Source organism: Chrysochloris asiatica, unplaced genomic scaffold (assembly GCF_000296735.1).
Source record: "Chrysochloris asiatica unplaced genomic scaffold, ChrAsi1.0 scaffold00087, whole genome shotgun sequence".
Classification (NCBI taxonomy): domain Eukaryota; kingdom Metazoa; phylum Chordata; class Mammalia; order Afrosoricida; family Chrysochloridae; genus Chrysochloris; species Chrysochloris asiatica.
In genome coordinates, this window is record NW_006408605.1 from 9782806 (window position 1) to 9801240 (window position 18435).

The 18435-nt window shown below is 41.5% G+C and overlaps 1 protein-coding gene across 1 annotated transcript in view; it reads right to left on the minus strand.

The window, feature by feature from the left end:
• Window positions 1–17216, minus strand: part of NRG2 (neuregulin 2) — a 311783-nt gene extending 294567 nt beyond the window's left edge. Inside the window, exon 1 of the mRNA XM_006866225.1 lies at window positions 16517–17216. Within this exon, the coding sequence (XP_006866287.1) occupies window positions 16517–17216 (700 nt within the window). The remainder of the gene's footprint in view (window positions 1–16516) is intronic.
• Window positions 17217–18435: the final 1219 nt, after the last annotated feature.

Consider the following 18435-nt stretch of genomic DNA (forward strand, 5'->3'; position numbering starts at 1 on the left):
AGAGACTCTGAAACTTGCTCTCCAGCATAGAAATGCTAAAGCAAATGGAAGAAATGAGGAAGTAAAAGATCTGAACAGAAAATTTCAAAGGGAAGCTTGAGAAGACAAAGTCAAGTATTCTAATGAAATGTGCAAAGATATGGAGTTAGAAAACCAAAAGGGAAGATGATTCTATGGGCAAAATGATAGTCCTGGTGTGGCTCTGTGGGTTAATGTGCCAGACTGCAAAGCCATTTGAACTACAATGTCAGCAGTTCAAGCTCAACAGCTGCTCCTAGGAAACCCTATACAGGGTTGCTATGGGTTGGAACCGACTCGAGGGCACTTAACAACAACAACATGGGCAAAATATTGAATGAAACAGAAAGTATCAAAAGAAGATGGAAGGAATATACACAGTCACTGTGCCAAAAAGAAATGCTCGACATTTAACCATTTCAAGAGACAGCATATGATTTAAAAAAAAAGAAAGAAAGAAAAGATACTGAAGAAAGTCCAAGGTACACTCAAGACATTAGCAAAGAATGAAGTTCTGGAATTGATGGAATACAAATTGAAATCTTTTAATAAACTGAGGCAGCACTAAAGGCACTCGCTTAACTATGCCAAGAAATTTGGAAGATGGCTACCTGGCCAACTGATTGGAAGAAATTCATGTTTTTGCTCATTCCCAAGAGAGGTGACCCAATGGAATGGGGAAATCATCTAACAATATCATTAATATTACATGCAAGTAGAGTTTTGCTAAAGATAATCCAAAACCAGCTACAACAGTACACTGGCAGGGAACTGCCAGAGGTTCACGCCTGATTCAGATGAGCATGTGGAACAAGGGATATCATTGCTAGTGTCAGATGGATCGTGGCTGATAGCAGAGAAAGATGCTTAACTGAACTTTATTGACTATGCAAAGGCTTTTGACTGTGTGGATCATGTGAAGAATGGGTGGTCCAGAACACTTAATTGTGCTCATGAAATAACCTGTAAAGAGACCAAGAGGCAGTTGTTTAAACAGAACAAGGGGACATTGAATGGTTTAATATCAGGAAAGGTGTGTGTCAAGGTTGTATTCTTTCATTACACATATCCAATCTGTATGCTGATAAAATAATCAGAGAAGCTGGATTATATGAAGAAGAATGTATCATAAGGATTGGAGGTCAAGATTCATTAACAACCTATGACATGCAGATGATATAACATTGCTTGCTGAAAAGTGAAGAAGACTTAAAATATTTACTGATGAAGGTCAAAGACTATATATAGCCTTCAGTATGGGTTACACCTCAATGTAAAGAAAACTAAACTCCTCACCACTGAAGCATAAATAACATCATGCCAAATGGAGAAAAGTTTGAAGTTGTCAAAGACTTCATTTTGCTTGGATCCACTATCATAGAAGCAACAGTCAAGAAATCAAATGACAATTGCATTAAGCAAATCTGTTGCACAAGACCTCTTTAAAGTGTTCAAGAGCAAAGATGTCACTTTGAGGACTAAGGTACACCTGACCCAAGCCAGGGCATCTTCAATAGCTTCATATGCATGTGAAAGTTGAACCATGGATAAGGAAAATCAAGAAGAATTGATACATTTGAGTTATGGTGTTAGAAAAGAATATTATAAGTACTATCGACTGCCAAAGAACAAACAAACCTGTGTTGGAAAAAGTACAGCCATAATGCTCCTTAGAAGCCAGGATGGCAAGACTTCATCTCTTATACTTTGGACCAGGAGGGACCAGTCCCTGGAGAAGGACACCATGCTTGGTAAAGTGGAGGGTCAGTAAAAAAGAGGAAGACCACCACTGAGATGAATTGCTACAGTGGCAGCAGCAATGGGCTCAAACTTAATAATTGTTGTAAAGATAGCAAAGGATCCATCAGTCAGTGTTTCATTTTGTTGTGCAGAAGGTCGCTATGACTTAGAACCAACTAAAGGGCACCTAACAACAACAATTTTAATAGTTTTACAAGAATTATCTTATTTGATACTCATAAAAATTAAGTACTATTATTATTTCTATTTTATAGGAAATTAATACACAGAAAATAACTTGCCCAATATCATTCAGCTAGAAAAAGAAAAGATGGATTTTCAAACTGAGGTCCGTGAGCTCTAGAGTCCACACCCTTTTTTAAAAAAAAACTTTTTACTGTGGAGGTTTGCAGACAAGATGATCAGCTTTACATTTAACAAATTATATACTTTGTTTCATCTCAGTGATTACAGTCCCCTCCCTGCAACAATTCGCCTACTTCCTCCCTGTGTAGAGCCCAGACTCTTAACCATTACACTATGATTGTTGTTAAGTGCAGTGCTCTCGAATTTGAATTTGACTCTGCACAGGTTCCAAGGAGTGCCTGGTGGGTTTGAATGGTCAGCCTTTTGGTTAGCAGTCCAGTGCTTATCTACACCAGGATTCACACTATACTTATTGTTTTTGTTGTTGTTAAGTACCTTCCAGTCAATTTCGACTCATAGCAACCCTATATAGGGTGTTCAAGGAGCAGCTGGGAGTTTGAACCGCTGACCTGGCAGTTCAAATTGATCTTTCAGTCCAGTGCTTATCCGACAGTGTCACACCAGGACTGCATACACACTGTACTGCGTTGACTATTTTTTAAGTAAAGGACCTCTGTGGTTATGACTCACAGCGACCCTGTATAGTTTCCTGGGCATTTTAAATCTTTGCAGAAGCAGAAAGTATCATCCTGCTCCTGTGGAGTGGCTGGTGGGGTCCAACCGCCGACCCTGTGATTTGTGCAGTCCAGTGCTTATCCTATGAAGCCACTGTGCTCTCAGAAAGGATGATCATTCCACAATATTCCAATGCAATCATTTTGTTGAATACTAAGTATAATTTGGAGTCCTGCCCTATGGGGCAGCTCCACTCTGCCCTATAAAGGTGTCTATAAGTTGGAGTCGACTAGACAGCAGTGGGTCGGGTTGGGTTTTACTGCCATCTAGTCAATCTTGGTGTGGCACTGTGGCACTGGTCAGCTAACCGCAAGGCCAATGGTTCAAACCAACCAGCTGTTCTTTGGAAACCCTATGTTGTTGTTGTTATGTGCTGTGGAGTTGGTTCCGACTCATAGCAACCCTGTACAGGGTTTCCGAGGCTGTAAATCTTTACGGGAGCAGAAAGCCTGGAACAGCTGGTAGTTTCAAACTGCTGACCCTTAGGTTAGCAGCCCGATTTATAACCACTATACTACCAGAGCTCCTTATAGAGGGGCTCAAAGGGAAAGGGGGAAAAAAAGGACATCTATGAAAAACCTTCAGCTAACATGCTTAAGAAGTAAAGTCTAAATGTTTTCCCCAGGGAATGCTGTAAGGATGTTCACTTTTACCTTTTCTATTCAACACTGTACTTGGCAGTGCTAGCCAATACAATAAGGCTAGACACACACAAAAAAGGCAAGCTGATTAGAAAGGAAATAAAACTGCCTTTTCTCACTGACAACATAAACATGTATGTAAAAAAAAATCCTAAATAATCTATGAAAATAAAAGCTGCTAGAACTAATAAGTCCATTTATTAAGGCCATGGATTACAGTAAATAAAAAATTACCTTTTTATATACCATTTACAATTGCATTTAAAAAACAAACTAACATGAAACACTTAGAAATAGGTTTAACAAAATATGTACAAAACATATTCACTTAAAAAACAACAACAACAAAAATTAAACCCTGTTCATTAATCACTACGAAACAGGTATAAATTATAACTAGGTATAAATTTCACAGCCTAACCTTCAATATCATCCTCATCTACCTCTCCAGGTTCCTCATCTGTTTCTCCCTTTTATTCTTGTTATTTTGTCTAGTTCAAGCTTACCTCTCTGCATGAAATCAATTTAATCAATTAATTTCTCTTTATCACAAGTCACCTCCCCCTACCCCAAACAATTTTATCTCTGACTACTGGAAGCCCATCTCAAACTACCTTCTCCAAGAAACTTTTTTTCTTAATTCTCTAACCAGATCTGGTCTTCTTTCCTTTAAGGCTTTCTGTCCTCCCAATAACACTATGTTGGCATATCCATGGCTCCAAATGATTAAGCATGGACTGCAAGTCACAAGGTCTTTGGTTTGAGCCAACCAGCTGCTCCGTGAAGGAAAGATGAGGCTTTCTACTCCCGCAAAGATTTAAAGCCTTGGAAACCCTATACAGGGTCACTATGAGTCCAAACTGACTTGATGGCATTTAACAACAGCAACAGATTATGTTACTGTTGTATTTTTGTTTTTCTGGATTGCAAACTCCTTGACAGAAACTGTGTCTGATACAACTCCCCTAAAGCACCTAATTCCTTACACCAAACTTATATTCAAATATTTGTTGAAGGAAATATTTGGAAAGACAGGGTTAGAAGAAAGCTATTTTAGTAATAGAACCTGGGGTAGCATATCACATCACTGCCACAATAGAATTGATGATATCTTGGCTTTCACATGGACTGGATCAGGTGGTGCTATTCTTTCTTCTCTTTGGATTCTAAAGTATGTTAGAGAATGTTAGTTCAGTTTGGCTTCTGTTACTTGGACCAGTATCAAGATCAAGACTCAGCCTAAAGGACAAAGACAGATCTTCAGTCTTTATAAAACAGGAATGGAAAGAGGAAAGAGAATCCAATGTCCTCAGTGCAGTAGGGCAGGAAATCTGTGAAGAACAAAGAGAACCAGCAGGAACTATGTTTTTAAAGAGAGAAATAAAAACAACCTGAACATCATATCTTGGGAGTCTGTGTTGCTAACAAAATACAGAAACCCTTGAAGATGCCTATGTGTTTGCCACTGTAGTAATATCTGCAAGGGGACATGGAATGCTAGCCACTTCCAGTCCCACTCCCAGGGGGCATAAGTAGTCCTGTGCAGAGGCACAGAGAAGAGCTAACAGACTCTGGAGAAGCCAGGACTCTGTCCCAGAAAAGGTCCCTGGAGAAGCTATTTGGATCACAAGGCATCTACACACTGGGAAGGGAATGTTACTGTGGATAGCACTCAGATGCTATACTCTCCCAGCAGCAACCAGCCAGAGAAAGAAGGTTCCTTAACTTAACCTCATTTCATAATTATCAAAAGCATCACAGCTGATTAGCGCCAACTGATCTCAATCAGTGTGAATATCTGCCTTTTGACCCTAGATTGGCAAAAGCTCCCAGCACTTTGGGTACAGCGTGTTCTCTTTCATGTGTCCTAATGCCTTTTAATCATCCTCCAGGTTCGCTTAAGTTCTTACATCTTTACATGGAGCTTTAGCTAGCAAGATTTGTCTGTTTTGTTGTTTTTAAAGAAGGACTGGGCAGTGTTTTGTTCTATTGCACACAAGGTCACTATGAGTTGGAACCAAGTCAACAGCACCTGTCAACAACATTTTAATTTAATATAGGACAGTCATTTTTCAAACTTGTCATAATTTAGCACCTCTATTGATCACTTCTATCTACTTTCTCCATTCTTCTAGAGAGTTCCCTATTGGACTTCTGGAAAGATGGCAGAGTAGGCAGACATGCTACACAGACCCTCTACAACAAAGATATAAGACACCAAAGCAAACAGATACAGGTGATCATTTTGGACCCTAAGCGTCTGAGAAAAGGATAAAGAAGTAGATTGAATACTGACTTGGAGCAGTTTAACAGGGGTGGTGAGGAAGGAGACAGACAGGTGTAAGGTCCAGCTCAGCCATCTTGAACTTTTGCAAGCTGCATTGTTTCTGAGCAGCAACCTGAAGGCATGGACACACACCATTGGCTGGTGATGAGAAAGTTGTGATTCTCTTTTGTTTTGCCCACCCTCCAGTGAGTGGTGTGGCCACCCCCTACTTCCATACATGCCCAGAACAGCCCCTGCTCTGCCAGAGGTGGGAGCCATGAGTGAGGTGCCAGGTGTACCATCCAAGCACCTGGAGGAGGGTGAACCAACTCTTCAGACCAGCACGATGGGAAGAGTCAGTTCCCAGCCAACCCTATGCTAGCAAGATCTAACATAACCAGCTGCCCTGCCCTAGCTGCCCTCCCGGACCTGTAAGTTTCCTTTTAGTAACAAAGACCCTGACCTCAGCCTGCATGAACTACTTCCGGATTGGGTGCCATGACCACAAATACCTGTTGTTGTTGTTAGGTGCCGTCGAGTCGGTACCAACCCATAGTGACCTTATGCACAGCAGAGCAAAACACTGCCTGATCCTGGGCCAACCTCACTATTGTTACCATGTTTGAGTCCATCAATGCTGCTACTTGGCCAATCCATCTCATTGGGGGTCTTCCTCTTTTTCTCTGACACTCCACTTTACCAAACATGATGTCCTTCTCCAGCGACTGATCCCTCCTGAAAATATGTCTGAAGTATGACAGACAAAGCTACAGAAACTCCATCTAGGGTCGATGCATCACTCTTTCATTCATTCCTCTCCTACCTTGTAAGCACCTTGGCTGACAGGAGCCCCCTATAGCTTTCTCCTCTCTGGGTCTGACCGCTGCCCTAGTTTATTCTATTGTTGTTGTTTGTTGTTATTTTTTTTAATATTTCTCCATCTCATTCCCTTCCTTGCTTTTTATCATTTCTTTCTCTGCCTCATTGTTTTCTTCTTTTATTTAGTTTCTCGTTTTCTCTCTCTCCTTTTTTTCCTCTTGATTTTTGTTTACTATTCTCTTGGCTCTTTCTCTATTCTTCTTCCCTCTCCTTAGTTTTGTTTAATATTTTTAATTTCTTTTTATTTTCGTCTTTTGAGGATTTCTTTTCCTTTCCCCTTTTTTTCTCTTTTAAGATATTATACTCTTTTCTTGTATAAGATATTATATTCATTTTCTTTTTTCACTGTTTGCTTTTCTTGTGTACATATGTGTGTTTTCGTCTTGCCTCACTCAACAGGAGACTTCAACTGTGCCCATACAACCCAACTAAAATGTATGCACTGCAAGACCCAGTATCATATCCTATATCACCTGACAAAAGATAGATAGTAGCCAAAAACAGCCAAACCCAACCTGACCTGACCTGTACCAATAGCCAATGGAAAACTGTGTGCACACGCTTCCATTCTCTAATCACATCTACCAAGAGGCAGATGGTGGGTGTCTAAGAGCACACCAACAAATAATCATCACTTAAATACAAATACAACACCACCACAATATCTAGAAGACAATTTCCATCCACATGAATAAACAAGACAGAGTGGCTCAAACAAATGACCAAGATGCAAAGCCAGGAAACATTTCTGAGGAAGAAAAGGTATTAGAATTGCCTGATAAAGAATTCAAAATAATGATAATTAGGTACCCTCAATGGATTGAAAGAAAGCCCCAGATGAAAGCAAAAAGAACAAAGGAAAAAAACTTCAGAAGAGTTCAGGGAAACACTATAAGAACTCGCTGAAAAAATGAATGAAAATCAGAAACAATACAAAATTTGCAAACAGAAATCCAGAAAAATAATGAATAATACTTTGAAAGGGCAAATAAGTAGATTTGAATTAATGGAATTCTGGATCAATGAACTTGAAGACAAATCTCCCAATACTAGTTCGTTAGAAAAACAATCAGAAAAAATAAGAGAAGAATCTGAAGAAAGTCAAAGATTTATGTGGGATACCATCAAGAGGAATAACTTATGGATGATTGGAATTCCAGAACAGGCAAAAAAAAAAAAAAAGAGAGAGAGAGAGAGAGAAAATTGTCAGAGTTGTAGAAAGAAAACCTCCCTAACATCATGAAAAACAATACGATAAGCAGTAAAGAAGCTGAAAAAATCCCAAACAGGATAGTCTACAAAAGAAAATCACCAAGACATATTACAATTAAAGTTTCCAAAATCAAAGACAAGGAAAGAATCCTGAGAGCAACTCAGGAAAAATGAAAAAATTAGCTACGAAGGATAATCAAAAGATTAAGCTCTGATTTCACAGACGAAACCATGCAGGCAAGAAGGCAATAGGATGACATATATAAAACCCTGAATGAAAAAAATACGTCGACTAAGAATCGTACACCTAGCAAAACTGTCCCTCAAACCCTACAGCAGAAGTAGAACATTTCTAGATAAACAGAAATGAAAGGAATTTGTAATAACCAGACCAATTTAGCAAAAAATACTAAAGACAGTTCTTTGGACAGAAAACCAACAGCCTGAGATTGATATACATGACAACACCACCCAGAAGTCAATCCAGATATAGAAGTATCCAAAACAAAGCAAACCTACAAAATTTAAAATAGGAAGCCAGAGATATCAATACATAATGAAAACAGCACAGGGTTAAAATAGTGTAGTTACACTTCCAAAAGGTGAGGAAGTCAAGAAGATTTCAAGATAAAACTGTTTTAAACTAGGGAATAAATGAATACATTACAAGGTAATCTCCATGAAGATTAACATTCTCATCAAAATAAAAGAGAGATAAACATTAAGAATTAGTAAACATTAAAACAACAGCAACAAAGAAAATGACAGGAAAATCCACAAACAAAATGAATTCAATGCAGAAAACTATGTGGAGTAAAGAAACCAGCAGCAACACACACACACACACACACACACACACAGCAAAATGACAACAATCGATGCTTACCTATCAATGACTATACTGAATGTAAATGGATTAAATGCACCAGTTAAGAGATAGAATGTAGCAGAATGGATCCTCCAATATGCTGTCTACAAGAGACACATCTTACACACAAAGACAAAAATAACCTAAAAAAAATCAAAGGATGGAAAAAATATATCAAATTAATAGTAATCAAAAACAAGCAGGAGTACAATATAAATTTATGATATAGCTCCCTATCTCATCTCTTGAATTTTTTGTGTATGTTCAAATAAATCCCAGTAAGAAAGCAATAAAACAAAAAAAAATCCACATATCAGATACACACTTGTACATCCAAACTCAAGTTTTGAGGGATGCTGAAAACGATGCTAGTAACACTTACGAGGCATCAACAGCAACAACAATAAAAAGAACTAATTGAAAACTGCATTAGGGAAACTTCACTGATATTGATATGACATTCTTTTTCCAAAGCAATGTTCAAAATGGCCAAATGTCACTAAACAAACGTGATTTACAGAGTTAGCATTTCCCATGGTTTATATATTTGCCTATTCACCTTTCCCCTAAATATCCAAATGGCAACTAACTCCCTAATCCTCTGAAATTTTAACAGTAAACTCAAATCTCTTAGCTCATTCTTTAAAACAATATTCAACACGAACAAAAAGATACGGTACATACATATAAGTGAATATTGTTCAGTTATAAAGAGATATTAAGTTCTGATACATACTATGCTATAGATAGATGAGTCTTGAAAATATGCTGAGTGAAATAAATTAGATCAAATATTATATGATTCCACTTAGATGAAATATGTAGAATGGGCAAATGCATAGAAATGAAAAGTTTTTTAATAGTTACCAGAGATGGGTGGGAGTAGAAAACTAGGAAGAATTGCTTAAGGGCTACTGAGTTTTCTGTTACGGGTGATGAAAAAACAAATGATGATGGCTGTGAAACAAAGTGAATATAATCATTGTCACTGTTTTGTACATGTAAAAAAAAATGGGTCAAAATGCTTTATTATATCTTTTTATATTATAATAAAATATTTTAACATGTTTCTATTTCTTCAGCAGATATAAATAAAGAATTCTTTTAAAATAAAATTTAAAAGCACATACACCAATATTCACCAGGCTAATTTACTCTGTTATACAAATGCTATACATGAATGTGGTCAAAATCAAACTCTTCAACAACTGGAGTCTTTGGCTTCTAAATGAAAATTAAAGCAATCATGCACTGTGGAGTTTTCTCTTTCCATGTATGGCATCATGTGATTTCCCTATTTGGAGGCTATTCTGAGATTATCAAGAGTTTGAAACAGTAAGAACTGTTGTATGGGCCCTAGAGCTGCAGCCTGAAAACTCAATGACAAACCTTTGGCTCTTTCCTTTGAGCATTTCAAGCCTCCCTAAATTCATTGCAATGGAAAAGCTTCTTAATGGTAATGGTAAAGCCAAAACCAAACCAAACCTACTGCTGTCAAATCAATTCCAACATAATAAGGACAAAGTAGAACTGCTCCATAGGGTTTCTGAGACTGTAAATCTTAACTGGAGCAGACAGCCTCTTCTTTCTCCCAGAGCTCAACCCACAGCACCACCGGGGATCTTTTCTTAATGGCAAGGTATCAGAAAAATAAGTTGGGATCTGTATTCCTGATCCTAGGATTATTTTTGTGAGACAGGGTACTTGTTAAGTGGAAAAGAGATTCCTTTTACTAGATACATCAGATAGAAAAGTACTCAGTGATCATAGGAACTAGTAGTTAAGATCTTGGATTAAGTTTTTTTAAATGCGTTTTACCTGGGTAAGAATTTACCATAAAATTTGCTTAATAGCAAAAATAGCATTAAAAGGAAAATGTTAAAAGACAAAGATAAGGCTACTTAAAAAAATACTTTGCTTCTAGGTAAAGACACATGTCAAGAATATTTTATTTTATAATTGCTTTAGAGCTGGATAGCTGAAGACCGGGTTGAGAGGGAGAATTTTCACCATGTATCTCTATGTGCTTTCTGAATCTTGAGCCATATAAATGTGTTGCATATTTTAAAATATAAATGCAGTTTTATAAAGAAAAAATAAATTGACGTATTGTATTTGCCATTAAGAAATAAAATCAAAGTGCCCTATATAATAAAGGATGATAAAGAGGAGGCACACTTGCAATGCGTGGGGACCATAAGAAAGTTAATATACCACCCTCTCTAAGTTCCCAACTCATTTGTTCATTCAAACTGGTAGTTATTTTATTTTTGTTTAAACATGGGGGTTGTTGTTGTTGAGTGCCGTCGAGTCGGTTCCGACCCATAGCGACCCTGTACAGGGTTTCCGAGGGCGTAAATCCTTACGGGAGTAGAAAGCCTCATCTTTCTCCCGCGGAGCGGCTGGTAGTTTCGAACCGCTGACCTTAAGGTTCGCAGCCCGATTCGTAACCACTACGCTACCAGAGGGGAGTGATAATCTACCTTTAAAAGAGGGAGGGTCTTCTCAAGCAAGATCTTTATTCTCCATTGCTCAAATTCCATTAACACTAATCAGTACAATGATTAAGCACATGTGGTTAAGTACTCTACTTGATAACAGACTCCTTTGGGAAAAGGTTCCCATAGCGACAGGTAAAGGCTATCATCAAACTCAGTTTTTCCTCAAAAAAGGACTTGATGTTAAAGATCGGAAAGTTAAAACTGTTTTAATATTAATCTGGAGGCCTTCTTTTGTAGCTTCACTTGACTTCATCCATTCAAAGACACTTATGGAAAGCTCCTCTGTAAAGCAGGCACAGTACCAAATCCTAGGGGGCAGGGGAGCTAGGACAAAGAAGACCTTGAAGCTAAGATATGGTGCATGGCCCACAGTCTGCTGAGGAAAGCAATCACTAAAAGAAATAATGACATTAGGAATGGTAACTCAACCCCTAAATCTATAACTAAGCCTGTCCCCTCCACCACCACTGGTCAGTTTCTATCTAGTTTCACTTTCCCATCTTTAAGCTGCAGCACAGCTGGGTTTCCAGCTGGCTGGGGAAGAAAAATAAGATTCTTTAAATAAACAGCGTTTTAAAAATATGCAGTCACTTTTGCTATACTGGATTTTGTGAAGCACCTTTCTCTAATATGTGAATTTGTTTGCCAAATCAATTAAAAACTATCCTAAGGAGTATACAGCCACCCTGCCCCCCCCCAAGGACCCCCCTCTCCCACTTTTCCCATTTTAAACAAAAAAGGATATTATACACCGGAAAACTGAAAGTCAGAAAGTCTCAAAGGAAGAAGTGATTTTTTTTTTTTTAATGCTGTCTACTGCATCTATTCAATAAGAAAACAACTTAAAAACATGTATGTAAGAAAGCAACACGATAGGGTGTAATTATACCAAAATATATGCACCCTTCTTTAAAACTGCAGGACTATTTGCAGAACAAGGAGCTTTTATAGCACTGTGCAGAGTTGCTAATCCCTGTAAGACCTTTCTAACTCTTTTCTTTCCTTTCTGCAGAGGACACAGAAAACACTCAATGTATGCTCCTGTTAGAAATGCAAACATTTTACCCAACTCTTTCTCACCAGAGATACACACGTTAGATTTTTGGATGAACTACACACATTAAATCTATTTAAATGTCCATGTGCCAGATACCACTCTGTTAGCAAAAAGCCTTATTTACCACTTCCCACCTTTGATCAAGGTCTTCAGGGTAATATATCACAGTTAAGTTTAAATTAGTCATTTGTGAGGACCTTTTAGATGGGGTCCAGTATGACCCCTGCTTCCATGCTACTGAGACATGTTGTTGTTGTTATGTGCCGTGGAGTCGGTTCCGATTCATAGTGACCCTGTACAGGGTTTCCGAGGTTGTAAATCTTTACGGGAGCAGAAAGCCTCATCTTTCTCCCGCGGAGCGGCTGGTATTTTTGAACTGCTGACCTTGAGGATAGCAGCCCAATTCGTAACCACTACGCTACCAGACATATGCCATTGAGACATACGCCACCTTTAAGAACAACTTCTCCCTCCATATTGGTATATCACCCCAAAGTCCTGGCCCTCCAAACAAAGCATTCTAGATGAAATCCCAGGAGCTACATCTCTCAGGATCCAGACACTCAGAGAGCTGAAACTGAATAAATAAAGTAACAATTCAACCTCAGTAGCTCAAATAACCATCATGATGAGTTTCCAAGTGCCAGTTTCCCTGTTTTGCAATGGGCAAATCTGCTCCAAGGAGAAAATGTTCCCAATGACCCTGTGGCCCAGAGGGCTTTCTTTAAAGATAGAAAACAGAAAATGAATTTGTTAGTTATTTCCTGCTGAGTACAAGGAAAGTGTTGTGATTAGCTAGGACGATTTTGTTTCCTTATTTAATAGACCATTACCATTGCATGTTTACTTTAACCACGTGGTAGAAAGTAAGAAAATGCAGTTTATAGTCTTTTGTCATATTAGTGCCGAATCTAAAATTTTTCTCTTACAAATATGGTCTTTAATTCCTAATCCCCAAACTGATACATACGTACAAGCAAACTGCTTTGCATTCTAGAATGTTTACTTCCAGGAAGTCGGCAAAGGAAGACACTGAGAGGTATGCAAGAATAAGGGACAACTATGACAAATGATTGCACTATATACATTCCTGAAGCAGCAGCAAGAACTGACAAAAACTTGTGAGTAAATACATAGGTAAATATGTACGCTAAATAAGTGAGAAAAGTCTTTAAGAGAATACACTGGTATATATAAATATGGTGGTGGATATTTCTATACATATATTTGTAAATGCTGCACATATACTCATATATATATATATATATATATATATATTAGAGCATATAGAAGGTACAGTTGTAGAAACTACTTAGACATCAGGACTGAACCACTGGACCAGAAGGCTAAGGACCAAGGCCTCGGGGGACAGTAGATTAATTGGTACAACACAGCTCATACTGTTCTACATTCTAACGTGGTGAATAGCATCTGAGATCTTAACAGAGCGGCCATCTAAGAAGCAGCTATTGGTCTCTTCCAACCTAAAGCAAGGGAGAGTAAATGAAAACAAGACTCCAGGAAACAATCAATCTAAAGGGCTAATGTGAAATACATGAACCACAGCCCCCTCTTACCTGGGACCAGAAGAACTGGATAGTGCCCAGTTATCACTACCAACCACTCTGACCAAGACCACAATAGAAGGCCCTGGTTAAATGGGTAAAAAAATGCAGAACAAAATTCAAATTAAATATACACACACACTAGACTTACTGGTCTGAAAGAGACTAGAGGAACTCCCAAGATTATTGCCCAAAAACAATCTTCTAACTTGAAGCTGAAGATACTCCCAGAGGCCACCTTTCAGTCAAATAATAGATAGGTCTACAAAATAATAATATCCACGAAGAATGTGCTCCTTAGTACAATCACCTATAAGAGACCAAAAGGGCAACATTTGCCCAAAACCAAAAATGAGAAGAAAAGGAGGGGCAGGGAAGATAGATGAATAGACATTAGCGAGAGTGCTGACACATTTCAGAGATTACAACCAGTGTCAAGGAACAATTTGTGCACCAACTATTAGTGATTGAAAAACTAACTTGCTGTGTAAACTTTCACCTAAAGCACAATGAAAATGTTACATAAGTAAATAAAATAAAGATGTTTACTTCCATACATATTCCCTGCCCCTTGGTAATTTGTCATATGTGAGGAACTTCTCTTTACTAGTGAGTTAGCCCTAAATTTATCTTTTGGAGAACTAAACTACATATTCTATTTTACCAGTATGAGTTGGCCTTAACCTAAAAGCAGACTATATTTATTTCTGACACACATATCTTTCACAATCTCCTCATTCAATTATTAAATACTCATGAAAACGAACAAGCATAAATGATACAGCATATTATACTGGGGAAGGGGGATAAGACAGTAAGGAGGGAGACAAGGGAGCAGAGAAGCCCATTATGTTGTGTTCCTATCTGACAATGACAGTTAGATCCTCAGTGAACCAGACTGGGGATTATGTGGAGATGTGCACTGTGCATATTTAGGAGCTACTCACCAAAACAAAAGCTGTCCTTGGACAAGCTTCAATAAATGTCTTTACTATCTATTTCCCACTGCTTCCCAAAGGATCACAGAGAAAATAACACAACAAAAATTAGAAATTCTTAACTGATCTCAACTTGTCACAATAAAATACATCTGAACATAGAAACCAACATATATGAGCAGTCAACGATATTCTATAGTGCAATGTGAAAACTGGTATTAATGTTATCACCTAAGTTTGTTTTCTCCTGAATTAAGGCGTTGTCAAAATTCCTCTGGCTAATGTAAAGTGATCACAGTTTAACATAGCGTCTGGATATGCTTCCTCAACTAACCTCCTATAATTTGCGTCTTGAAGGGCATGGAAGGGGGTGGTGGTGGTAGTTATGTGCCATAGAGTCGGTTCCGACTCATAGCGACCCTGTACAGGGTTTCCGAGACTGTAAATCTTTACCGAGAGCAGAAAGCCTCATCTTTCTCCCGCTGAACAGCTAGTAGTTTCGAACTGTAGTTAGCAGCTTGATTCATAAACTACAGTTTCCCTGTAGTTAGCAGCTTGATTCATAACTACTACGCTACCAGAGCTCCATGGAAGGGGGTAAGCTTACAAAATTCAAAGGCATTGATCTTTAGAGATAAGGAGGGCAAAACTTCCTATGAGCTACTACACATTCTTTGCTTCTCTGAGTCTATCTGCATTATCCAGAATCAATTGGTAAACTGGTAAACATACCAACTTCTTCGATGAGTCTAGGACACCAGTCACAATTTAGTGACTTTAGTCAAGAAAGTCACACATGTCAGCTTTAGTTGGGACAAAATGAAACCCCAATATGAATAAGCAAAAGACATTGTAATCCAAATACTCCAGTATTTGTGCGGGGACAAGCCAGTTTGAAATATCTCATTGAGAAGTATTTCAGGAACAACAAGAAAAAGCTCTCTTAAACGGGCATTCTTTTAACTTCTGACATGGAAGACTCCATTCCCAGCTACACAGAGAAACAGGTTATCAGTGTTTTGTTTCTAATCACCTGCATTCCTGTGCAGCACCCAACACTGTGAAGATGAGAGCTGCGGTCAATACATCCTGCCAGTATGATATCAGAGCAGAACTTAACAGTGTTCAGCAGAAGTTACTCTTTTCATCACCAGCACAACGAACAGCCCTAACAAGAGCTCCCACAAACAGTCAAAAGAGATATTGGCTTTAGTCCTGGAGGTTAAGAGACACGACTCTGTTGTCCCCTTAGCTAAAACAGGCAGTCACCACGAAGAGAAAAAAGCCCGAGTCACATGGAGGACTGAAAACAGCAGAAAAAGTCCAACTCTGCCTGCGCCAGCGGTGTGGATGAGCAGAACAGCGAACCCAGGAGACGAAGGAGGGGGCGGGGGCGATCATTCCTGAGCAGAACTTGCAAGCGGAGGCCTTCACAGCCTGGGAGTCTGCCCAGCTGCTCCTGCAGACCCTGCCAGCTTGGGCCAGGTAGGCCCGTGGGAGCCGAAAGGGCCAGGCCTCCGAGGGTCACTCCTGACTCACTGAGCCTCAAACCAGCACCGCCCGGACCTCTCCGTTTTTCCTACCTCTACTGGGCTATGATGGCAGCTTTCCAGCCCCACATGCCATACATCAGCCGCAGATCCCTGCTAGCACAGGCCGGCGCCTCCCTAAGCCCCCCACCCCTGGCATACTTTGAGTCAGATCCTCCTATTCTCCCATCCCAACCCCCCTCACCCACCGGAACCCGGCGCCCTAGCTAGGGGCGGCCGCACCCCCCAGTTGCCCGCCGCTGCCAGGCCCGGGCACCTGCAGCACCACCCCGCCCCACCCCCATTCTCCACCACTGCGCCCCTCCCCCCTTTCTCTAGCTAAGGGAGGGAGCGACTCACCGCAATCGGTGCACAGGATCTTGCCCACCTCTTTCTTGAGGTTTTTGCCGTTGGTGTCGAGGGGGGCAAAGGCCGTCTTAAAGACTAAGGGTTGCTCCGTGGGCTCCAGGAAAAAGATGTAGCGCTGGTTCCTTTCGAGCGGCGCACAGGAGCCCACGCTGATCACCTGCTCGCGCTGCAGCCCCCCGCTCCGGAGCGGCCACTTGTCCAGTACCTTCACCAGCGCCACCCGACCCGAGGCGGGCGGTTCGCGGGTGCTGTTGGAGCTGGAGCCGCTGGCTGGGGCCAGTCCTTGTACCTTGCCCTCCACCACCACGGGTGCCTTGTACGCCTGGTCCTGCACCGACTTGAGGCTGGGCGAGTAGCAGGCGAGCGACACACCGAAGAGCAGCATGGAGAAGCCGGGGGCCGGGTCGCGCCTCATGCCGCCGGCGGCTGCGGCTCGCGAACGGGCGGCGGCTCTCCGGGCTGCGGGGCTGCGGGGCTGCGGCTGTTGCGGCGGCCGCGGCTCTGGGGGCGCAGCGGGACGGGAGATGCTGCTGCCGCCGCTGCCGCTGCTGCTTCTGCTGCTGCTGCCGCTCTCGCTGCTGCTGCTTCTCTCGCTGCTGCTGCTGCTGCTGTTGTCGCTGTAGCTGTAGCTGCTGCACCGACCCTTCTCTAGTGGCGGCGGCGGCAGCGCTGAGCAGCAAACCTGCCGCATCTGGCCAGGCCATTTGGGGGGCTCCGCCGCTCCGCCGCCGCCGCCTTGGGAGGGGAAACAGAGCTCGCTGGAAAACCGGAAACAGCGTAACGTTAGCGCCTCGCAGCCCTCCACCGGTAGCCAGGGGAGGTGGCCGAGCTAGGGCAGGGGGCAGGCAGCTAGCGGGCTGCTATGCGCAGCGCCGCGCAGCGCTCCCACCCTGCGCGCCAGGACCTGGAGGAGGATGCGGAGGATGGGACACCCGCCCACTGGCTCTCTCGCGCCCCCTCTACCCTCTGACCGAGTGAGAAGCGCGGCTTCTGCAGGGGAAGCTTGGGACTGCACTGCTTTAGCGCCCGGCCTCGGGGCCCGCAGGGGCGCGGGAAGAATCGCGCTACCCTTAGCTTTTGGGAATTTATCGGCATGACAGTAGGGTCATGCGTGAAAAGAAGGCGGAGTAGAGATAACGGATCCTGACACCATCCTATGAATGGGGGAGTGGGAAATAGGGCGTGATCCAACCTTTGACCACCGACTGTAGGAGCTAGGGGGTTACCTTGGGTTGCCTTGCCTCTAGGAGCATCCCCTTTCCTGGGAGGACCCTGTAGGCCTGCCCATAATCTAGTCCACGTGCTCGCCCTGGCAATGCTTAGGGAACGCTAGGGATTCGAGTTGAGGTGGGGAAGGATCACAACATCGGGTTATTTTGGAAAGAGATGGGGCGACATTAAGTCCTTTTCTGGAATTGAGGACACCTAGTCGGGAGTTATGTTCCATGGAGCTCTGGTAGCGTAGTGGTTACGAATCGGGCTGCTAACCTCAAGGTCAGCAGTTCGAAACTGCCAGCAGTTCCGCGGGAGAAAGATAAGATGTTCTGCTCCCGTAAAGAAAACCCTTTGTAGGGTCACTATGAGTCGGAACTGACTCCACTGTACTTAACAACAAGAAGTCAGGAGTGGTGGTTGGGAGAGGAGTCCAGGATTTTTTTGTGGTGTGTGTGTGTGTGTGTGTTTTCAGCACCCAACTGGGAGCAGATTATATATAAGCTATATAGTATAATATTGTCTTTTAAAAGTCACAACCGAAGAGAGGTTGTGGAGAAGCTTCTTGGGAGTACACCTGAGAGCCAGAGCCTGTCTGAGGCTACTCCAAGGGAAATAGTTTCATTTTAAAAGCCCAGGGCTTGCAGGAGACAGGAGTGTTGGCTCCATTGGATTCAGTGTGTACTTTTAGAATACAG